Genomic DNA, 24,264 nt, shown 5'->3' on the forward strand with positions numbered 1-24,264 from the left:
GGACTCCAACTAGTCTTGATCAAAAAAAATCTACACATAGGCATAAAATAGTTAAGATTCCACAAACCCAACAAAAGAAAAACGTATTATAATCAGTTAGAGAAAAGAAACAAATCACATACAAAGGAAAGCCCATCAGAATCATAGCAGACTTCTCAACGCAAACCCTCAAGGCAAAAAAGAGCTTGGAGTGACATATTTCAAGCCCTAAAGGAAAACACCTTCCCACCTAGATTGATGTATCCTGCAAAGCTATCTTTCAAAACTGATGGGAGAAATAAGATACTTTCATGACAGAGCACCTTAGGAACTTCATGAATACCAAACTAGCACTCCAAAAAGTTTTAGACAATATCCTAGGAAAAGACAACAAAGATCACAACCCAGGAAGCCCAGCAGAATGAATCCATCAGGCATGACAAGAAATTAAATGCAAAGGGAGAGAATCCAACAAAAAGAAAAAGTCATGACAATGATAAGTCAATACATATCAGTTATAACCATCAATGTTAATGGTCTCAACTCACAATCAAAAGAAATAGACTGGCAGAATGTGTCAAGAAGCAAGATCCAACAATATGCTGCATACAAGAAATACACTTGATTCAAAAAGAAACTCATAAACTGAAAGTTCAAGGGTGGAAAACAATACTCTGTGTGAAAGGAACTCAAAAAAAAAAGCAGGAGTAGCTAGCTGTTCGCTTTGCAGATGAAGCAGATTTCAAACCAACACTGAGTAAGAAGACAAAGAAGGACACTACATCCTTGTAAAGGGAGCAATCCAAGAGGAAGAGATGACAAGCATAAATATCTATGCACCAAACATTACTGTGCCCAACTACATAAAATAAATAATAATGGACATGAAAATTCAAATAAGCACTAATACAATAGTAGTGGGGAACCTCAATACCCCATGGTCACAAATAGATAGATCGACTAGACAAAACATAAGCAACGAAATACTAGAATTCAATCAAACTCTTGAATGAACATAACAGATGTTTACAGAGTGTTCCACCCAACCAAATCAGAATACACATTCTTCTCAGCTGCACATGGGTCATTCTCCAAAATAGACCACATACTCGCTCATTGAACATGTTTAAGTAAGTGCAAAGGAACTGACGTTATCCCCTATGTATTATCAGACCCTAGTGCGATGAAATTGAAGATCAATGGCAAAAGAAACTGCAAGAATTTCATAAACACATGGAAATTGAACAACACACTTCTGAAAAACCAATGGATCACAGAGGAAATTAAAGAAGAAATCAGACCGTTCCTTCAATTAAATGACAATGACAATACAACATATTGGAATCTATGGGACACAATGAAAGCAGTCTTACGAGGGAAATTTATAGCAGTAAATACTCATATTAGGAAAACAGAGCAAGCCTAATTAAAGAACCAGATGCTGAGCCTCAAGCTTTTAAAAAAAGGGGAGGACAAACCCAAAGCTAATTTAATAGAGAAAATTACAAAGATCAGAGCAGAAATCAATGCAATAAAGACTAAGAGAACAATAAAAAAAAAATCAATGAAGCCAAGAGTTGATTCTTCGAAAGAATAAACAAAATTGACAAAACCTTAGCCAACCTTATCAGGAAAAGGAAAGAAAAGGCCCAAATCTATGCAATTAGGAATGAAAACAATGAAATTACAACAGACCCAGCAGAAATCCAGAGGATCATCAATACCTACTTTGAGAACCTAAATGTCAATAAGATGGAAAACACAGAAGCAATGGACAGATTCCTAGATACGTATAAATTTCCAAAGTTGAATGAAGAAGACCTAAAAATTCTAAACAACCAAATATCACTCAATGAAATGGAAAACATAATTAAAAACTTACCACCTAAGAAAAGCCTGGGTCCTGATGGCTTCACCACGGAATTCTACAAGACATTTAGAGAGGAACCACTGCCACCACTCTTTAAACTCTTCAATGAAATTGAAAGGGAAGCAATACTCCTGAATTCATTCCTAAAAGCAAGCATCACTTTGATCCCCAAAGCAGAGAAAGGCCCAACTGAGAAAGAGAACTACAGGCCAATCTCACTAATGAACATAGATGCAAAAATCCTTAATAATATACTGGCATATGGAATCCAGAAGATCATCAAGAAGATCATACACCCTGACCAAGTGGGATTCATCCCAGGGATGCAGGGATGGTTCAACATACACAAATCAATCAATGTAATACACTGTATCAATAGAGCCAAGGACAAAAACCATATGATCATCTCAACTGATGCAGAAAAAGCATTTGACAAAATCCAACATGCATTTATGAAAAAAACCCTACAAAAAATTGGAATGGATGGTCTCTACCTCAATCTGATAAAGCCATCTATGAAAAACCAATAGCCAATATCACCCTAAATGGTCAAAAACAGAAATCCTTCATACTAACATCAGGAACAAGACAACGATGTCCACTATCACCACTCCTGTTCAATAATAGTTTTGGAAACATTAGCCACAACAGTTAGACAAGAGAAATAAAAGGAATAAAGATAGGAAACAAAGGAGTCAAATTGTCATTATTTGCAGATGACCTGATACTCTATATAGAAGACCCCAAGAACTCCACCAAAAGTCTTCTAGACTTAATAACCAAATTCAGTCAAGTAGCTGGATACAAGGTCAACACACAAAAATCAATAGCTTTCCTCTACATGAACAACAGACTCACTGAGAGAGAAACAGGGCAAATAATTCCTTTCACAATAGCATCCAAGAAACTGAAATACCTAGGAATCAACCTAACAAAAGAAATCAAAGACCTCTTTTCTGAAAACTGTAGCACTCTGAAAAGAGAAATTGAAGACGATATCAGAAAATTGAAAGACATCCCTTGCCTGGGTACGAAGAATCAACATAGCAAAAATGGCCATACTTCCAAAACTGCTATATAGATTCAATGCAATCCCAATTGAAATCCCAGCAGCATACTTCACGGACCTGCAGAAAACAATCCAAAAATTCATTTGGAACAAGAAGAGACCCACAATAGCAAAAGCAATTCTAGGCAACAGAGACATAGCAGGGAGTATCACAACCCCCAACTTGAAACTATGCTAGAAAGCTACTGTGATAAAAACAGCATTGTACTGGCAAAGAAACAGACCTGAGGACCAGTGGAACAGATTAGATATTGCAGAAACAACTACAAACACACTCAGCCACCTCATCTTCGACAAAGGAGCCAAACACCCTCACTGGAGGAAAGATAGCCTCTTTAATAAATGGTGCTGGAAAAACTGGGTTTCAACTTGTCAAAGTCTAAAACTAGACCTATATCTCTCACCATGCACTCAACTAAAATCAAAATGGATTAAAGATCTAAATATTAAAACAGAAACGCTGAACTGGCTGGAACAGAGGTTAGGTAGAACTCTTGAAGACATTGGCATAGGAAAAGATTTTATGAACAAAACCTCAGTTGCCCGTGAAATAGCACAAACAATCAACAAGTGGGATCTCTTCTTATTAAAAAGGTTCTGCACAGCAAGAGAAACCACCAGCAGTGTGAAGAGACAACCCACAATGTGGGAAAAAATTTTCACCTGATGTTCCTCAGACAAAGGTCTACTATCTAGAATCTATAAAGAACTTAAAAAAATCAGACCTACCAAATTTAAAGACCCAATCCAAAAATGGGCATCTGAAATGAACAGACATTTCTCAGACAAAGAAGTAGAAATGGCAAATAAACATATGAAAAAATGTTCAACATCAGTGGTCATTCGAGAGATGCAAACGAAAACGAAGCTGAGATTCCACGTCACTCCAGAAAGAATGGCTGCTATCATGAAATCAACCAATAACAAATGCTGGCGGGGCTGTGGGAAAAGAGGAACCCTGCTCCACTTCTGGTGGGAGTGTAGACTGGTGCAACCACTGTGGAAATTAATATGGAGATACCTCGAAGTAGGACTGGAAGTCCTATTTGTCTCAGCTCTTCCCCTGCTGGGAATCTTCCCTAAAGAATTAAAAGAATCATACCACAGTGCTACATGTGCACCCATGTTCATAGCAGCACAATTTGTAATAGCTAAAACTTGGAAGCAGCCCAATTGCCCATCAACTGGAGACTGGATAAAGAAAATGTGGTTTTTTAATAAAATGGAGTACTACTCAGCCATAAAAAATGAGAAACTAGAGACATTTATAGCTAAATGGATGCACATTGAGGCCATACTCTTAAGTGAAATAAATAGGGCACAGATGTGTAAATACCAAATAGTTTCTCTCACGTGAGAAACTGAAAGTGTAAATAAGGACTAAAAGGTATAATAAATAATGTGAAATAGGAAGAAAAGGGGCAAAGGAGAAGGGGAAGTGGGAGGAGTAGGGGAAAGGAAAGAAAGGAATGGAATTAATATGAGAGAAGGAAAAAATGGTATGAAAGTCTTTGTAAATAGGGAGGGATGGCGGGATTGAAGGGAGGACAGGGGAATCGGGGGAAAAATAAGAGCCAAGACGGATTATGTAAAGGTGCAAATTTCCAATGACAAATGTCATTATACTGTATACCTAAAATGTACCAATAAAATTAATTTAAAAAGAAAAATCTGTCAACCAGGTGTATTGTGTCCATTATATATTCATGCTCATGGTGCTGACTTACGTATAAATACTATAATATTCAGTGACTGAAGATTCAGACTTTTATAGCCAGAATCCTTGAAATTTGGCTAGAATAAAATGTTACACTGCAGAGCCAGTAGTGCCTGCTGTGTCATCGCCTTTCCATTGTGTTTCCAATGCTATTTCCATTGTGTTGTACTATTCCATGCGGTATTCTAACTGTTAAATGTAAAAAGAAAATATTTGCTATGGTTTAGAACCAAAAATTTAAGAAACATACATAATCAAAAACACAGCTAGGTTTAAAAATTAATTTTAGACAAATAGCGAACAAAATAAAAGGATACTACTCTTTTCTTTCATTTTGTGTATAATGACAGCACTTCAAAAGTATATTCGCAAGTAATATGACAATATGCATAGTTTAGACCTCATATAGATCATGCCTTACAGTACAAAGTGAATATCCTTTGGGACAAGAAATCAAAAATAAATATAATCAAAAGCACATAAAAGCCAGTATGAAGATATTATGACAATTTGAATGTAAATAATAAGGTTGGCAACTAATAAAAACATCATTTAATATTTTTAAATGAGTCTAAACGAGAGAGACAAAAGCCCAAAAAATTCATTTATCAGTATTAGAAGTGGCTACTGCACCAACTCCTAGCTGTGAAAATTGATAGAAAAATTCAAGGTTTCAATATATCTTTGCATTAGGAAATGCATCTCAAGGTAAGCAAATAACTACTGATTCAAGTCAAGATTAACACTGATATTCCTGGGTAAAAGGCTCATGAGAAACTGGGTGTTCACAGTGTAGGAAAAACAGCTGCAGAGTGCAATGCAGTTCACAGTTCACTATCACCACCTGCAATAACTACTTTAGCACACCTACAGTGGAACAACCGTCCAGATATTATGTGATACAAAATACACAGCAGCACCTGTGAAATATTCTAGCCATAAATGCTTAACCTAAATTGCAGGACATTCTCAGATCTTACAGTTTACAAGAAACTTGGAGAATGAATGAATAATCCCATAAAGCAAATCTGATGAATAACGAGTTAGAATCTTCTATATGACAACTGCCTTATCTCTTCCACAATTCAATGTCATGGAAAAATGGGGAGGGCTAACTCTTGCAGATTAAAAAAGAATTGGGATGCAATAACCAAAAGCAAGGTATAGATCTTAACTGGGACCCATGTGGGACAGTAAACCTTTGGGAGCTTACTGGTAAACTTTTAATATGGACTGGTTATTAAATGCTATTAAAGAATAATTATTTTGCTGTGACCCCAGTACAATGTAAATTCGATGAGACTAGGCCCTTTTTCTCTTTTTTCACTACTGTATTCCTGGAACCTGGAATAGTACTTGGCATATAGCAAGTATTCAATAATTTTTTTGAATTCTCATTTTTAAAAAATTTTATTAATGGGCCTGGGATTTAGCTCAGTGCTTTCGCTGCCTGCTGAGCAAGCGCAAGGACCTGAGTTCAATCCGTGGTACAAAAAAAAAAAATTTATTAGTATATGTTTGCCATACATAATGATCACATTCCTCATGGCAAATTTGTACCTGTACATAATGTATCTTAATTATTTTTCCCACTCCCCTCCCGTCCCTTCCACCCTTCTTCCCCTCTTCATTTACAGAAACTTTGCTTTCATTTTTTTCCTTCTCTTCTCTTTTTGTAAATCTCTTTTCCTTTCCCTCCCTTCCCTCTCTCCCTCCCTTGTTCCCCTTCCCATCTGAACAAGTTCTTCCTACTTCCCAATATCTATTTTCCATTGGAGCACTCAATAAATTTTGTTGAAATGAATGAATATTATGACAATTAAGTATGAAACCAAAATATAAATATTTAAGTGTCCCCTTTAAGCACAGAAGATGTGCTATAGTAACCATGTAACTGCTTTAAAGTATGAAATTAGGGCCTTAAGAAAGAAAATAGTAAAACAAATCTGTCAAGTTAAAAGATATTCATTTATATTCTACACTATAAACCATTTCTCTTTCCTGATGAAAAGCTAAGAATACAGAATAACTATGTATTCTGAGTTTCCTTAACACAAACATGTCTACTAAGTAATTAGGTAGACTCCAACAATTAAGACCAATTTTCAGAGCACTTACCACCACCTGTTAATATAACATTCATCCTCACTTTAGAATGCAAACTCCAAAGAGTACCTGATACATAGTAGGCACTCGAATTGACTAAATGCTGAACAAAATTAATAACTGCTCCAGTTTATATGAAATATCTCATGTAGTATAGTCATGCTATTAAATGTAAAACTGATAAGGATATGTATCATTGTTGAGATCAAGTTGTAAGAGTGTTATATCTACAACATAATCTTTAATCCCCAGGATTTGCTTAAGTATGTGAGATAAACTTGTAGGGATGGTAGTTCATACAGTGGATGGCTATTACTTTTTATTTAAGTTGTAAATAATACCAATAATATACACTTTTTTCTTTTTTAAATCTTCAAAGCAAAACTTGATTTCGGATTTTCTGAGATAGCTGCTAGACTTCATCATTTCTTTACTAAGAATAATGAGAATTTAAAATAAAATGTTTCTAAAAGAGAAACATCTGGAGTTTTTTTAAACTTCAAAACTTGGTATTAGGGTGTCATATTAAATGTATAATGACTTGTGGGAACTTTTTATGAAAAAAGCTGACAACTAACTTTCTAAGAAGGTTCTAGTACAACCTTGTTTCCAGCAATGAGTCTTGACTCCTTTGACTCTAATAGTGCAATTATCTATAGTAAGACAACCGCGTTTCCACTATAAACTTCACTGATTTCATAGCTGCCCATTAGGTACTATTAAAGCAAAAGTATTCAAACTATTATCAAGAGAAGCCTTGGGAAAGCTGCCTAGCTGGGGTGAGACAATGAGTTTGGGGAACTTCAAAGGGGAACCTCAGAGCAGAAGGTCCCTTGCAATGAGGACCTTTCAGGGAGCACATTTCCCAGCAGCACACAACAAAGCAGAAGTGCAGGTTCCTCCTGCCCACACCTGCCTCCAGCCAGGTGGAAGACAGTCAAAAAGAGAAGCAGTGGTGGAGCAAAGGGAACAAAGGGCTCCCTCCTCGGAGCCCTGGGAAGATGCTATTCTCCTAGGAAAAATGGAGCAAACTGCATTTGTCACCCTATTTTGAGAATGTAAATAATCTAGTAACGCTAAAATCAATCATGAGCTCAAAAGAAGCAGATGAAAGGTGCAAGACTCACATTTGTCATCATGATTGTGAACATTCTTTGTAAGAAACGGTAATAAATCTGATCACTCGATATGATATGTGGCAGACAGGCATATTTCTGCAGCAGCTTCTCATGGGTTCTCCACTTCAGAGAGGCTGCAGCTCGCTGCTCGGCAGCCGTGAGTGCTGGGATCAAGTCAGGCAGAGAGGATAGCTGAAAAGAAAAGGCTGAATGAATCAGCGGTGATTAAATCCATCAATGACAGCATTCATGTTAGAATATGCTGGGGAAGGGTTACAGAGTTTAGAAGGCATCTCAGTTGTCACAGGAAATGGTTATCTGCTGAGATGAAATACTTTTTGTAAAAATCCCTATGTAAAATTTATGGTCCCCGAAATCAGATTTCAAAATAGAGACTGGACTCATCATTCTTCCTGTCAGGTTGATTAGGATGCAAACTCTTCCAACTAATGTAAAATTTGGCATATATTACCATTGGCAAGCTTTGACCTAAATTCCTACCTTGTGTCCTATTTGTTATTCTTGAAATAATTATTAATGCTGAAAGTCTTAATACAAGCTCCAAAGATAATAAGAATCATACTAGTATAAGAATTGTTAATGTATGAATTGCAAAGAAAATTTAAGCTGTCCAAAAGCCTACAGACTTTTAAAAGCATCCATTATGTGGCAAGCGCTATTTACTATAAAAATAGTAAGTTTATTGGTTAAAATCTACTGTATTTGACTTTTTGGAGATGAGGGAGAAGGGGGAAATGGGATGGTGGTGAGGAGGGTATTGAAATGATCAAGATATGATATATTTGATATAGGTACTAATACTGCAAAACAAATGTAAACATTACTTATTGTAAATACGTATCAGTAAGAAATATTGTAGTTGAAAAGTACTTTCCTTCTGAGATTTTCAAATAACTTACACACTTCATTTTATTCACCCACAAAGTAGAAATCCTGGAAATGAGCAAAGGGAAGAATGTGTGGCTTTCTGTACATGTGGCACCACGACAGAGCCAGTGCAACCAGCGTCTCACTGGGTGGCTTCTGAGGATCAGAGGGAACACTGACTCAGAAGGTGGCACTTCCCACGTCACCTCCCTCCTGAAAAAATTGGGAAGGGTGCCTATGGCTCCTTTGCCCTCTGATTTCTGAGAAACAGGACAAAAATTCCATGAAGACGCTTACGCTGTTTCGAGTGACTGTCAACATCCCACGGTGACTCTCCCAAACAAGGCTCAGAGGTAGGTAAGTAATCTGTCCTTCTTTGTACATGCTAAGGCCTTGTGCAAACTTGGGGACCAGCTGAGGACACACTACCTCCCATTCTTGGGCACAGCAGGTTGGAGATTCACTACCCAAAGTGAAAGGATGATTTTACATGCTTTCCACACATTCTTTCACTGATTCCTCCCAATTACCCCGAAGGGTAGGACAATACTTACAAATGTCAGACTTTTTGATAGATTGGATTTACCTTATTTTCTTGAACACTGCTTTCTCCACCAGTACACATAAGCTCCAAGATTTCTGGAAGATGATCTATAAGAGCATCTAGCACCTTTTAATAGAGATATTGATTACTCTTATAGCAATGACCGTGTCTCTCTCTACATGAGCTAACTCTACATGTCAATTTCTACCCCAAAATACTATTATTTACCAAACAACATTTTGGGGTTTCTGCTTTTTAATCTGCCATCTTCTTGCTGAAAAATGTTAGGTTTTTGCCTTAGTCCATTTACTGTTTAAAAGCAATTAGTGATAATGCTCAAACAGTCTAAATTGGAGACAGCTACTTCCACATGGCTAATAGGCTCAAAAACTGCCTTCCAACTTTGGAAACAGGGGGTCTAAACTGGATACTATCCTCATGATATCAAAATACGGAAGAGCTAAGCTTTAGCAAGCTAGTAATCATTTATGTGAATGGAATGTACTAAATACAGCACCAAAACAAAGTATTTCAAAATCTTCCCAAGTCTGTACTAGAAGGGAAAATATTCCCCAGACAATATGAGAAAAAAAAACAAATGTCATATATGATTATAATTATGTAAAAAATGATAAAGAAAAATATAGTAATATTTATATATAAAAAATACAAAAAGTGATTGGAATAAAAGGTACTCTTTTGTCTACTTTTTGGTACTTCCTAAAACTTTAATAAACAAATCTGCATTTTCATTTAAAAACTGAATATATTTTAAATCCTAATATTTTTACAGCTCTTGCTAATTCCCAGTGTATGATATAGTGGGGTGTGCTGATCTGAAGTTTTGGGGCTGGTCAGCTGAAAGAGTCCATGCAATTCTCAAGAAGCAGGAAAAGTAAAGACACTGATATATTTGGACTTAACATAAATGAATTAAAAGACAAAGAATAAGAAGTTGTTACCTCCAGTGATTCATCTTGTAATAATGTTATCAGTTCTTTATGTATTAAATATACTCCAGAATTCAGAAGTTTGGACACCTAAAATATAGCAATAAAGTCTTTCAGATTTGAGACTATTAGATAATTAAACATTTAAAATATCTTTTAAAAATCCATCTTTGTTAGATACTTCCTGTAAAATAAAAATAAATTATGAATATAAAATTCAATTTCTAGGAAACTCAGTGTTTTTGGTCTGCTGCATAACCTGGAGTGTGTGGACAGAGGCCAGGACAGGCACATCCAGGCTAGGGAAGGACACAGGATGTTACTGGAGTCATAACTTTCACATCAAACCAGTAATAAGCCCATGGATGCTTCTGATTCAGATTTATTCTAGTTCCGAACTTCCCAAAGAAGGCTCTCCTACCAAAGGCCTACAGTGATATTGGGGGCAGTAATAACTCCTAAGGAGGCAAACAACTCTACTTTTCCTTATCACAGACTTTAATTAGCATGAGAGGTCTTTGGAGAGTAAAAAATAATCCAGCCTCCCTTGTAAACAGTGCTTTTCTTCTCCAGCAAACCCAAAGCCTGCAATGGTGAATTCACCATTTTCTATTTAACCTTAAAAAGGGAGGGACAGGGCCTCTGTTAAGTTTTATTTGGGGTAAAAAAAACTGTCTCCTGGATACATAATGTGTTTCAAATACTTTGCTATGAGTTATTTTTGACTTGTTGAAAATATTTTCAAAATAATATTTTCCTGAAAAGTAAGAATAAAGTTACAATATCTCAAAGTAATTATCAGAATCTAGCATTAACACTAGATGAAAAAAATTTAAGTTCACCAGTGGATTTTCATTATTTAAAAGGACAAACTAAAACTAACTAGCCCTTCATTTTAGGCAGTTGAACATCATTCTTAGCCTACCTATGCAGTATGACTGTGAGAATATGGAAACTAGCCATTCAGGAAAAAGGTAGATCAAGATCTCCAAATTCACACCTCCCCGCGAAATATTTTTGTATGTACACATGTGTTTCAATGTTTGTTAATATGATTCTATATTATATCTACTATAAAATATAAATAAAATGAAAGATTAAAAGAATGAGAAAACCACATAGAAAGTCAAGTATTGCATAACTACTGTACTCTCAATTACCAATCTTGTGCAATCTTCTCCGGAGACAAATGTCTAAAAATGCATGTGTCCATGGTGTTCAGCCTATACCACTCCTTATCTTGGAGGCTCAGCTGAGCGGTGCCCTCTGCCCTTTTCCCTCTCACAAAAATAGATCTCTGTAGATGTATTTACAAAGATGATATAACTGTGCAACACTGCCGTAATTTTAGATAATTTTACCATTTAGGGTAATATTTTCTCAGTTTTGTACAGTTAGCATATATTTCATCCATACCAGAAAACATGTTATTTTAAAGAAGCAAAGAATATTATTCAACCAAGAGAATCTTAATGAGCTGCACGGGTGCAAAGAGGATGAACTACTCTTGCTGAATATACTACTGATAAAGAAAAGAGCTATTTTATCATGCCACTTACAAAGAGGTTTTTAATGTGACAGCTGACAAGTTATAGCTTACCTATGTTTACTGCAAGTACAGCACAGATGTGCTTCAGTCAAGGACACAAGCCCCAAATTCAACTTCAGTGGTTCAAAAGTTAAGTATATTCTTCATAAGAGTTTAAATTCCCTTTTGCTCAAACTTATGGAAAGTTGTGATAGCTGAATTTAAAGCTATGTTCATGAAATGATTCATTTGCAGTAAAATCAATAAATATAGTCTCAATTTTCTGTGTGTTCTATGTGCTTAAGCATAGGTGTAAAGTTAAGTATAAATATTATAAAGCACATAAATACTGGTTTTACTCGCATGTACCACAATCAATGCTTGGCTTAAAGTAAGCACTTGGTTTAGGTATGCTGAACAAATAGTTCAAAAAATGAATAAATGAATATAATGTATTTATGTAAATGTATTCTGTAGATATTCTAAAAGAGAAAATCATTGGAATTTGAAAAAAAGATTTAAGACTAGAACATGAAAGAGACATGGAGTCTATGTCTTGTAACAAATCTGTAAACAGAAATGCACAAAATATAAAAAAGCACTGTTACACATAGAATTAACAGCAAATGTACAGCAGTATTGGGTCTTCAGACTTACTTCATAAAAGCAAATAGCAATAGTGTATCTGACTGGTACTTCAGGGTCATGACAAAGGCAGAAGAATGTAGAATAGAGTTCCATGTGGAAGTTTTTAGGATCAACAAAAATAATCATGGCCTGGTGGAAGTGGAAGGAGATGAATGGGAAGGAGAAAAAAACATGCATCAGTATCTAATATTATAATCACTTTACTTAAACTGAAATCATATCCTCTGAATCACACTTGGACAACCAAAAAGTATGCACATAATTCTAACATATACATATAGAGATATAAGTTACACACATACTTGTATTTAATTTGTATCTCCTGTATACACAAGGTATGATGCTAAGCAGCAAGTATAAAACATGGCAATATTTTTTGATATTATCTATTATCTATTCACATGCTGAAAAGTTGCAATCAAAATCTTCAATGAATATGAATACAGGACTTATTACCGGGAGGTTATAGGCACAGTTCTTCCGTACTGAAGCATACTTCTTCTCCTGCTCCAGGATTTGAGGTGGAATCTGGTTATCATTGTGTCCATTTTCTTGTTGCAAACCCAATGTACAAAGTTTCTTATAAAACTCCAAAAATCTCAAGTGTTGATCTGGAGTAAAAATTCCTAAAACAAACATAAAAACTGGAGCTCAATATTTCAATTGAAGATAAAAATTAAAAAGAAAACAATCAAAGCATAATAAAAACATGTTTGGAACTATATATTTAAATAAATGGTTATAATTCATAAATAGTTCATAAATAAAAGCAATGAAGAAAGGGTATTATGAAGAATCTAACAGGTCATATAGATTCATCTTATGCTCATTTTTATAATAATTCAATTTTAATTTTAAAACTACAAACGATGTAATACAGAAATTATGCTTATACTGATTTCTGCAGCTTGTAGAAAACTAACAAGTTATTATGTATTGTGCCTACTTATACATATTGCTATTTATTTAAGGTAAATAGTCTAAAACTGCCTGGGGAAAAGCACGTGTGTGTGTGTGTGTGTGTGTGTGTGTGTGTGTGTGTGTATCTACACAGAAGAAGCTTAAATATCGACTCTGAAAGATACAAAATTAAATTTAAAATATTTTTGATCAATGGGATGGCTCTGGATTCATTAAGTATCTCAGGGAGTTAGGAATTCATTATACATTAGAACATGTCTCTCAGCCATGAACTAAATGTCTATAATCCACATAAAGAAAACCTGTTACTATGCTAGAAGATCATAACTTAATTCTCACACGATTATGGTAAGCAAGAAACTAAGTAATATGTTCAAAATGCCAAGATTTATTCTGCATTTTAGACTGAATTACATGACACATTTATTATTCAATGAATAGTTAAGAGCATACTTACTCTGCACCAACAGTTAATAAACCTCAGCTTCTATTATCACATACCAACTATAAAATATTCTGAAATTTCAAAGGCTATCTGTACTCTGCCATTGTTCTTTCAAATGGGTTCTATCAAGGAAAAAGTCACTTTTAAATTGCTCTAAACTCCGTTATCAAAATTCTAGATTTCATCAAATTTTATACATTTAAAGGATATGTTTTACAACTTAAGACTTTAAATTCAGTGGCTAAGGTAGAAGAAAAAGAAAAGAAAAATTAACCAGTCTGGAAATTCTTAGGATATATCATACCATATAGTCCATGGCATAGTTTTCCTAAATGGAAAGATAAAGAAATAAGAAGTGATTCATCTGCTTTAAAAGATTTTTCACAAAATGATTTCACTACAGGAAGTATAGTTTGACTTCTGTCATCTGGAAAACAAAACAAAATAAGATAGATTTTAGATCCATTGCCCACAATGCACATGTAGAAACTGATACACATACACAAATTCCAAAAGAAAAATTTCTATGTTACCCCCACAATAATAGAAAATATCTGAAAAGCAATGAAGATGGCTGTGGAGAAGAGATAAAGGAAGGGATAAAGATGTTGTGGGGAAGAGATAAAGGAAGGGATGGAACAGCCAGACTGAGATGGACTTCTGTGGATCATAAGGAATAGAACGGAGAGTGATTGCAATTAAAGAGCTAAGATGATGGAAGCTTTGAGTCTGGAAAGCTAAAAGAATTCTGACATCCTTTATATAAATATGTAAGTAGCAGGCACGGGGAACTTTTAAAATTCTCTTTCACATTCAGCTCCTACCATGCTGCAGCTTAAGCCCATTTTACCATTTAATTTTTATTGAAGTTCACTTAGCTTATAATATAATCTGTATATTGTTTTTATCACTTTTACTTCTTAGATGGCTCTTCAAAAAGTTAATTCTTTGAGCATATCTACTTAGGTCATAAGCTTCTGGTATATTACCAGCACTCAAGTCTCATCTCCAAATACTCTTCAGGCTTTCCATAGTTTGCTTAAACTGTCAGAAATGATTATGATTCATTCCTTAATTGTCTACAATACTAAATAAAATGCTTTAACAGACTATGAATATTATTTTTATTACTGTTACTATTATCATCACATTGCAGACCATATCTGCTGTTTTTAGTAAATGATATTCATCCAGGATGTACTGATTTTCTTACAAAACACCCATTATACTAAGGAGAAACAAAACTGTGAGTAAGAAATGGTCTCTAAACTTGAGAAACTCAAGCCAGCAAAGAAGCTAAACACACACACACACACACACACACACACACACACACACCCCACACATACAGTGTAAGACAATGTGTGCATTGTTTTAATACTATGAAGGAAGAGTCTATACGCTTTTTGGGTAAATGTTTCAGGCTTTGCCAAACTACTCAACTCTGTCACTACTGAACAACACAGGTAACATGTCAACAAATGACCATGGCTATGTTCCAGTAACTTTTATCTACAAAAACAGATGACAGGTCAGACTTGGCCTTCAAGTTGTAAATGTGCCAACTGCGGTATAAAGGATTTGGAGAGATGTCAGTGAAGAAATTGAATCTGAACCAGGAACTACAGGAAAAGGAGACATTGGCTAGGTGAACAATGGAGGGAGGGGAGCAACAGGGAAAGCAGAGTGAGGCATATAGAGGTGTGATACAATCTGATAACTGCAAGAGGGACGGGAGTGTCAACACCAAGGAGCAGAAGGATGGGAAGAATCTGGTGACAGGCTGGGACAGTGATGGGGAACAGACCAAAGACAATGCCAAGGTTTCTACTTTGGAGCTTGGGGATGTCTCGAAGAGATTCACTCAGTCATGGATCATTTATTGGTTTATCATATTGCTTGAATGATTATTCTGCAACATCCATACATAATTATGTCCATGTTGCAATAATCTTTAAGGGACTCTCCTAGTTCAGATGAAACACTGGTAATCCCAGTGTAAATAATCCTATAATAACACAATTGAGTTTCGCACCTAAGTCTTGACAGTTACCCCTTCAAATTTCACCCTACCAAAATGGTTAATGTTTATTGATAAACTCATTGTCAAGCATTAGTCAAAGATCTAGTGCTACACTCGGTAGAGCAGCTAGTTATTTTTCTAACTTGATTTGAATGATACTAAAAAATACCTCCTTACCCAGTCTCACTGATACTCCACCCCACATTTCTCCTCTTGTGGCTACATTTCTGGCATTAAAATATCATCAAGAGAAAACTCTCATTACACATTATTATAGTCAAATATCATTTAGTGTCAATTACTTGAGAAAATTAAAGGCTACTTCCCAAGTCAAATTCTTAGCCCTCGACACAAATCAGTTAAATTTTGAAGAGAGAAATGAGAGAAGCATGGAAAATGCAACAAGACTGGATGCCAAGAGGGTAAAGTAGAAGCAGAGAAGACACCAAAAGAAAAAGAATCACAAAAAGAGAGGAGGACAGACTTAACATCATAAAACTTAACATTAAAAAATATGCATTCATTTTCCTCCTCCCTTTTAAAGCAAAGATGTATTCACATGAAGATTTACCTGTGTCGAATATGTCAAGCAGATTAACCAAAGTTTCAAAAGCTGCAAGTCGCACACTGCTGCCTTCATCCCTAGAGAGTTCTATTAATTCAGGGAGCACCACACTCTTTGTAAGTTCTGCCCTGCACAATAAGCGAAAGAAGAGAAGTCAAATCAAGAAACTTGTAGCAAGAATCACTAAACTCAAGTGACTGTGAGGTGCTGTAAAAAAATATGAAGACGAATGCTGCTCCTCCTCTCTGGAAGCCCACAGTCTGACTGGGAGAGCAGAAGGGAAGGAGAAACTAATAGTAATTTAATAATTATTGAACCAGTCCTACTGCTCCAGCATAATAGTGTTACCTACAGAGATTTTAATGACTAAGAGTTCATACCGAACTTTATAATATAGTTTTCCATTTTATGTAACTTCAGGAAATATTCTGGACTCATTAGAAAAACATCAATAGTAAATGCCATGTCCCAAATAAAATCTTATCAAGACTTCAGGGAATAAATCATTTTTCCATTCACCTAAAATATGACATTATAATAACTAATTTCTAGCTAGAAATATGATATGTGGCACTTACTGATCCAACTAAAAGAATGAAATTTAATATAAATGCCTCTAGGGAACATACAACATTAATAATGCAATCACAAATAGTTCTTAATTTAACATTTTGTTTCTGCTTATTCCTCATAGGATAGCATTACCATTGATACACACTCTGATAAAGAGGAGACCTTCTTGGGTAGAAGACTGGAAGATGGCATGACTTATAACTAACATAGATGTTGACAGAGACCAAGAAACACAGTAAAAGATTATTCCTTCCATTTTATACTCAGGCCTTGAAGGAAGTTTTCTTCTATGCTATCTGAAATTATTGTAGGTATCATATGATGCAGTCACTTCATCATGACATCAACTGTTCACACAGAAGATCATTCTTGCCTTTGCTGCATATCTAATAGCTTATTTCTAAATTTCATATATGTATCTTTTGCTTCTGAATTCTGAGAGGGCTAATTCATTTTCTAAGTCACTGACTACAAACTTTAACCAGTGCTTAGTTGTTTATTATGCTTGTTTGAATTTTTCAGTTCCACTGTTAATTTTTTAGAAATTATTTCTTAATTTTAACTAGATTTAAATTTTCTTTTTCTTGGCAGCTTTTTCATCTCAATACTTACCATCATCAAATTCTCAATCTTCTTTTAAGGCAGGGTGATTTTAAAGAACTTTTTGACAAAAAGTTGATGATGATTATTAATTTTCTCTTCCTTTATTTGAACAAAGTGTTCATTTTTTGTCATCTTGATTATTATTGGGACATGGTAGCAAATTTAAGAGAGTGGGAGCCTAATGGAAGGTCTTCAGGTCATTAGAGGCCCTAAAAGGAGGTGATGGGGCCTTAGTCCATCCCTCCTCCTCTTTCACTTCTGGGCCCTAGCATCAGGGATTTGCTCCCCACGAGTTCCCTGCTCCCTGCCATAATAGGATACCTTGTCTTTGGTTCAAAGCAACAGGGTCAATGGATTAGGGACTAAAACCTTCAAACTATGAGACCAGATAAACCTTTCTCCTTATAAGCTTATCATTTCAAGAGCTTGTTATAATAATGGGACACAGACACAAGTAGGAATCAAGTGTTAGTAGTTTTCAGCTGTCATAACATCAAAGTTCTAGTATGCTCTTAATAGGAAAAAAGAACTTGAATAAATGATCAAGCAATTTAGTTACTTAAGTGGTTCTAACTTTAACAAGCTAGGTAGCTTTTTGCTAATTTTACTTTTATAAATTAAGCCTTAAATAGTCCTACCTTAATTTTCAAAAGACTAATTTGGACACACTTGACTTTTCTATTTTTGACAGTGACAAAGTGTCAGGTGACAAAAAACAGATAAACGCATATTCTACATCTTGATAAAGTGATTAAGGTAACAGTATGCTCTCCCAACTGATAAGCACAGATCTGAGCAAGGCTGAATTAATTATGCTCCACAATGATCCAAAGAAGGTCACCTAGACTTAGACTTATTCAAAGTTTTTTCTGAGAACAAAACAAAGGAATTGATTACTCTCCTGAACCATTAAGCTTCAACACTTAAATCCTACTGAGCAAGAGCAGACACAGGACAGAGGACAGTCCTATGCCCTGAGTCTGTGTGACACCCTAAAGCTTTCCCAAAGCCTTAAATATCAGCCTAGGTTTTTAATATGTTAACAATGGTACAAAGCACCATACCTGACTGTCCTTGTTTGTGAAACAAAGAACTAGATGAAATCAGTGCAGCTTCTCCTAAAAATAAGTGCCAATTTAGAATCCTTTAAAAAAAATCCCCAAAAATGGCTGGGGATTTAGCTCAGTGGCACCACTGCCTGTCCTGCCAGTGCAAGGTCCTAAATTCGATCCCTGGTATCAAAAAAAACAAACAAAACAAAACAAAACAAAAAAATCCCCAAGAAAGATGGCTTTTGGCTAAGATTCCCTTTAATACCATACTTACAGCTTAGTGTGCCTCAGGTTTTAGAGAACAAACTGGCTGCGAAAGGCCTTTCCTTCCTGAGCTCCATGCACCCAGAGGGCAAGGAGAGCAACAAAGAAAGAAGGGGAAGCCTGACCTTGCAGAGGGACACAGAAAGACTTCCATGAGTGCAACATCATCTGAAACAAGCCAGTAGCAGCCCAGGAAAGGCAACCAGAAGAAATGCAATGTATAGCGGAAGCATGGTTTATGCTGGGACATTTACTTTCCTTGGTTCCAGGTATTTGGAACAATAACTAAGAAATTCAGGTGAGAAGGAAATTAATTAATTAATTAATTGAATGCCTACCACCAAGCTAAACATATTCTCTTTTATCTCCTTTAGTCCAGACACATCTGGAAGTACTTGTTAGGACCATTTTGAAAGATCATATGCAGTGTGGCCTTTCAATAGCACGCTTTCCTGAAATACAGGGTCAGCACATGCTTGTCTGATCACCTGGAAATAAGCCTATGGCATAAGGAATTGAAAGTATACTTACCCAATCCCCTGAGCTATATTTTCTAATTGCCGACACATGCAAGATCGGACTTCATATTCTACATCTTGACACAGTGATTTTACCAGAGGAAGTATTTCTCTTTTAATGCTGAGGGAAGAGAGGAAAAAAACATGTAAATGGGTGAATGTTTCAAAAAAATTAGTATTTTTGAACAATTATCTTTAAACACATACATTACCTTAATAATAACAATATTCTTTAATGTAAGGCTTTATAATTTACCATGTACGTCTATGTTATTAAATTTGGATGTTATCAGCTACTTGCAAACTACATATACAATTCATTACAATTCATGGTTAATTTTGGATTGCCCTAGCTAAGATAGTAGACTATGGCAATGAAAGAGCTGATTCCAACAACTATCAACCAAAATATTTTTCAACTTTATATTTCACTCTCTTGTCATAATCATATAACATTCCATTCTTGCCTTTGGTATTTATCATCTAAGCAGAGTAGCATTAGGAATTGTAAACATGGTTCATAAAACTTCAAAATAAGATTCAAAATAACAATAATGAGAGAAGAAATACTAATTTTATGTCATTTTTACCAATTTTGAAAGTCCCGAGATAATGCTATTTTATCCTCAAAAGTACACTAGGAATGATACAGGAAGACTAAGAAGCAGAAGCTAAGTCAATCTTACTGATCTGTAAAAGCCAAGAGACTGAGAAGTGCTTCTGAATAAAGAGATTTCTGTCAGGAAATTCTATAAAGGTAAAAAAGCGAAACTTGGGCCAGGGATTTAGCTCAGTGGCACCACACCTGCCTCGCAAGCACAAGGTCATAAGTTCGATTACCAGTACCCTCTAAAAAAATAAATAAACAGAAAAAACTAAACTTGAATGTGGTATGACATAATACAAAGCTAATATAATCAGTCATACAGCCATTACATATTAAATCAACTTCATTTAACAGAAGAGACAAAAATACATACAAATACTCACATATGGGCATCAAACTTGTTGGTTAATTTTCCTAAAATTTTACAACTAATTAAACGAGACTGGACTGTTTGGGACAGTTGTGCCTTGGAAACAAGTGGATTCAAAATCTAAAGGGAAAAGATTTAGAGAACAAATTCACAAAGTTGTATACATTCTTCTTCTAAAGGCCAGATATTTCCTCCAAAGACTATTTTAATCTTCTAAATGTTTTGAAATAATCTGATTTATAATTTGAAGTCTACAATTGTTCATAACCTGGAGCTTCATTTCTCTTCTGGGTTAAAATAAAGGTAAAAATAAATTATGCAGTTAAAAACAATTATGAGCAAATCATTGAAGTAAAGCTCATGGTGAATTCAATGACCTAAATACACATAAAGTATATTTTTGAAACACAAAAATTTTCAAATTCTGAGAAGCTGATACAGGAGGAAGTTCGAGTATGCAAAAATTCTTACAACTTGATAAATCTTCCCATTTTCATGCAAGTATTTTGGCACTGAGATAGACATATAAAGTGCATGAGGGCAAAGAAAAGACAAAGACCTTTAATGAAATCTGTACAGGACATTTCCTTAATTGGTAACTGGGTTTTTTTTTCCAATCATGACATATTCAAAAAGAAATACATAAATAATGTTCAAACAATGCAAAATCATTTCATTAGAGGGTAAATTTCCTTTCTATTTTCTCATTTTAATGTACTTAAAAAACTCAAGAAGAGTTACTGAACAATGTTGGCAATTAAGAGGCAAAAAACAAATTAAGAATATTTACAATAATATATTTTCTAATGTAACAAAAATGAGCAACCTTAACAGATAAATGGCATATACAAATAGTGATCAAAAGGCAAGATCAGACAATTCCAAAACAATAAATAGAAGTGATACTAATATATGAAAAAGTAGCCAACAGCATAATTTAAAAATTCTAATTAAGGTCCAGGGATTTAGCTCAGTGGTTCTGCCACCTGGCTCGCAAGCACAAGGACCTGAGTTCGATCCCTGGTACCAAAAAAAAAAAATTCTAATAAGATGTAATTCTATTTTTAAACCAACAAATTAAATTGGAATACCATTGCTGATAAAAATCCAGAGAAGTAGCATTTTTATATATTGTTAGTCAAAAGCTTAATGTTAAAGCCCTCTCTGACTCAGTAACTCTACTTTTCTGGAAGCTACAGTAAAAGAAATTATTTTATCATGGTATAATCTCTACAGAGGTGTTCTTACTGCTTTATTGTGATAATAAATTATAAGCCTGAAAGCCTTGAATGTTTAAGAAGTAAACTGTTTTGAAGTTACTCCCAAATGAGTTTAAAATAACAGAAAAATAATACTAAGTGAAAAACGATAATATAGTGCAATATGATTACTAACATGGCAAGGAGCAACCATGTAAAGGAAAAAGAAATACATAAGAATCTTAAGAGTCCAACTATAGAAGTGTGAATTATTTTTCTCCCTTCTATTATCTGTATTAGTTAAATTTTCTACACTGAGTATTTGTTGCTTTCAGAATGGGAAACAATTTTACTCATTTAGAAACAATTTTGACAAAAGAAAAAACTTTGAAAGACTTAGTTTACCAAACAAAAAAATGTAAATCACGGTGTTACCTCATGTCTCAGGGTTTCTTTTGGCAATACTTCTATCACAGACAGAAGAGTTTCCAGCCATGCATTGCTGACACCTGATGATGCAGACATTAACAGGCTAAGTAAACATCTCATAAATGCAGTTTCAACTCAGACTTTAATAGGTACAATAGCATTTAATGATAAAACAAGAGCATAAATCATTATTTTATTACTATTCTAAGAAGTTCTATTTTTTGTCTTAGCCAACATCTAGAAAATTTTCATAAATTTAAAAGTAATGGGGGGTATCTGTAAATCAAGACATGCTGTTTTGCTATATAATATTATAAACACACCTGTAAAAGAAAAAAACTCTTAAGAGGAAAGTATAAATCAAATCAGAAGATGAACTACTGAGCTCTTCCCCCTTGCAAGGGTACTGAATTCTATGACCCTTGTGAAAAGACAGCCATGGCCATTTTAAGTCACATCACTGCTGCAGTCCCGGCATGGCCCTCTCAATAACCTCTTAGGCTCCCAGAAGCCGAACGACACCATGGCATTTACAAGAATCACTACACAAACATGTAACTTGCACGCTGGATCCTGACCTGTGTCCCTGTGCTCCAGGTGCAGGAGAATCACTTGGAGGAAGGAGTGGGCATACGCATGGGTGGACACTGACTCTTCCTGCAGGATGGTCAGAAAGGACACGGCAGCCGTTAACTGCATTTCCACTCCTGCAACATGCAGGGCTTCCTGTGTGATCAAAAAGACTTTGCTATTGACAGAGATGAGAGGTCAGTAGCTACAGTATTTTAAAATCCAAGGATACAGAAACCATACACAGTCATATTCCACAAATTACTACACATGACCATTAAGAACATATAATTCATATTACTACTTTAAGAGAACTATATTAATCTCTTCCTAATAATTTAACTCACTGGACCACTGACACCTTAAATGTTTTAAGAATTTATAAAATAAATAATGTTCCATTGCTTTATTGAGTGAAAATTATAAACAGTATATAAACCTTTAAACAAGAGTAGGCATTTTTGATGGATTGGAATTTCCATTTTGCTACTAGTATTATACAGATGTCATCCTACCTAGAATAGTAACACCGAAGCTCAAGCAATCACACATTTTCATTACCTATATTTCTGCCTTAAAAATAAAATTATGTATTCTACTATAAAAAGGAACAAACTTAAAGAGTGTACAAATATTCTCCCCATCAAACAGCTGGTAAGAACATAAATTACCATGAACTGAACATTTGAAAAGAATTTCTAAACATGTTGATTTTTAGAATCACTTATATTAATACCATTCCACCACATTTAAAACTTTTAAGTGCATATTCAAATTTAAAGCCTACATTAGAATATAAGCTTTCAATATATCAAATTAAAAAATCAAGTAAACCTCATCAAAGACATTACTTATACTTCTCTAAGTCTCTGTGGTGTGCACGTGTGTGTGTGTGTGTGTGTGTGTGTATAATATAAAGGCAGCTAAAAGTATTTGCATTCAATCGATTATGGAGATTCCCTTATAAGTCTATTTTGTAACTAAGTTACTAGAACATCTGAACATCATGGAACTTACAGTCATAAACTTATTTCTGTGATCTTAGGAAAACTAATATTTCTGTATTATCTCCTTGTATATAAAATGTGAATTAGAGCACCATCTTCATAGAGATTTAAGTCACTTAAACAACTTTTTTAGTCTTACCAACTTCTGTGCAAAATGAGCATTTAAATAATGACCACTGTATATCCAATTATCATCGTCTACACCACCCCTGGATATCAAGTAGGAATTTCACTTGCCCACACCTTAACTGATCTCTTCTCAAAACCTGCTCCTCCAGCAGTCTTCCTCATCTCAGTACACAATAAATGACAACTTTGTTCTTTCAGTTGCTCAGCCCAAAAATTTCAAGGTCATCTTTAATTTGTCTCATTCTCTCACTCCAAAAAGACTAGTTAAATCCTGAAGGATCTACCTTCAAAATGGATTGAGCATCTGACACTTGTTACTTCTAACACTATCATCCTATCCAAGCCCACATCATCTCTAGCCTGAATTATTCTAATAACCTTTACCTAGTCTGTTATTTCATCGCCCCCTGCTACCTATTCTCTACACCACAGCCAAGAGATTTTTAAGAAGTAGGTCATTTCATGTCACTTTTCTACTCAAAATTCTCCAATGCTTTCTTTCTCTCTCAAAATCAAAGTCCTCTCAGTAATTTACAGGATCCGTCCTCAATCTCCCCTTTGCACAGACTGCC

General features: G+C 35.0%; 1 protein-coding gene across 7 annotated transcripts in view; it reads right to left on the bottom strand.

Annotated features, from left to right (window-relative positions):
* Positions 1-24,264, bottom strand: part of Ppp4r4 (protein phosphatase 4 regulatory subunit 4) — a 96,920-nt gene that overhangs the window by 34,466 nt on the left and 38,190 nt on the right. For all 7 annotated transcript variants that reach the window (XR_002389603.2, XR_002389604.2, XM_004837056.4 and 4 more), the window contains 11 exons: positions 22,565-22,712; positions 21,993-22,066; positions 20,372-20,478; positions 19,395-19,502; positions 16,378-16,499; positions 14,088-14,210; positions 12,874-13,043; positions 12,427-12,546; positions 10,254-10,331; positions 9,334-9,417; positions 7,869-8,051 (listed from right to left, as the gene is read on the bottom strand). Coding sequence is in view for 5 of the 7 variants with exons in the window: in XM_004837056.4 (XP_004837113.2) it covers positions 7,869-8,051; positions 9,334-9,417; positions 10,254-10,331; positions 12,427-12,546; positions 12,874-13,043; positions 14,088-14,210; positions 16,378-16,499; positions 19,395-19,502; positions 20,372-20,478; positions 21,993-22,066; positions 22,565-22,712 (1,317 nt within the window). In the remaining 2 variants the exon portion in view is untranslated. The remainder of the gene's footprint in view (positions 1-7,868; positions 8,052-9,333; positions 9,418-10,253; positions 10,332-12,426; positions 12,547-12,873; positions 13,044-14,087; positions 14,211-16,377; positions 16,500-19,394; positions 19,503-20,371; positions 20,479-21,992; positions 22,067-22,564; positions 22,713-24,264) is intronic.

Source organism: Heterocephalus glaber, unplaced genomic scaffold (assembly GCF_053883595.1).
Source record: "Heterocephalus glaber isolate CG9 unplaced genomic scaffold, H.glaber_assembly_v1.0 deba00001608, whole genome shotgun sequence".
Lineage (NCBI taxonomy): Eukaryota > Metazoa > Chordata > Mammalia > Rodentia > Bathyergidae > Heterocephalus > Heterocephalus glaber.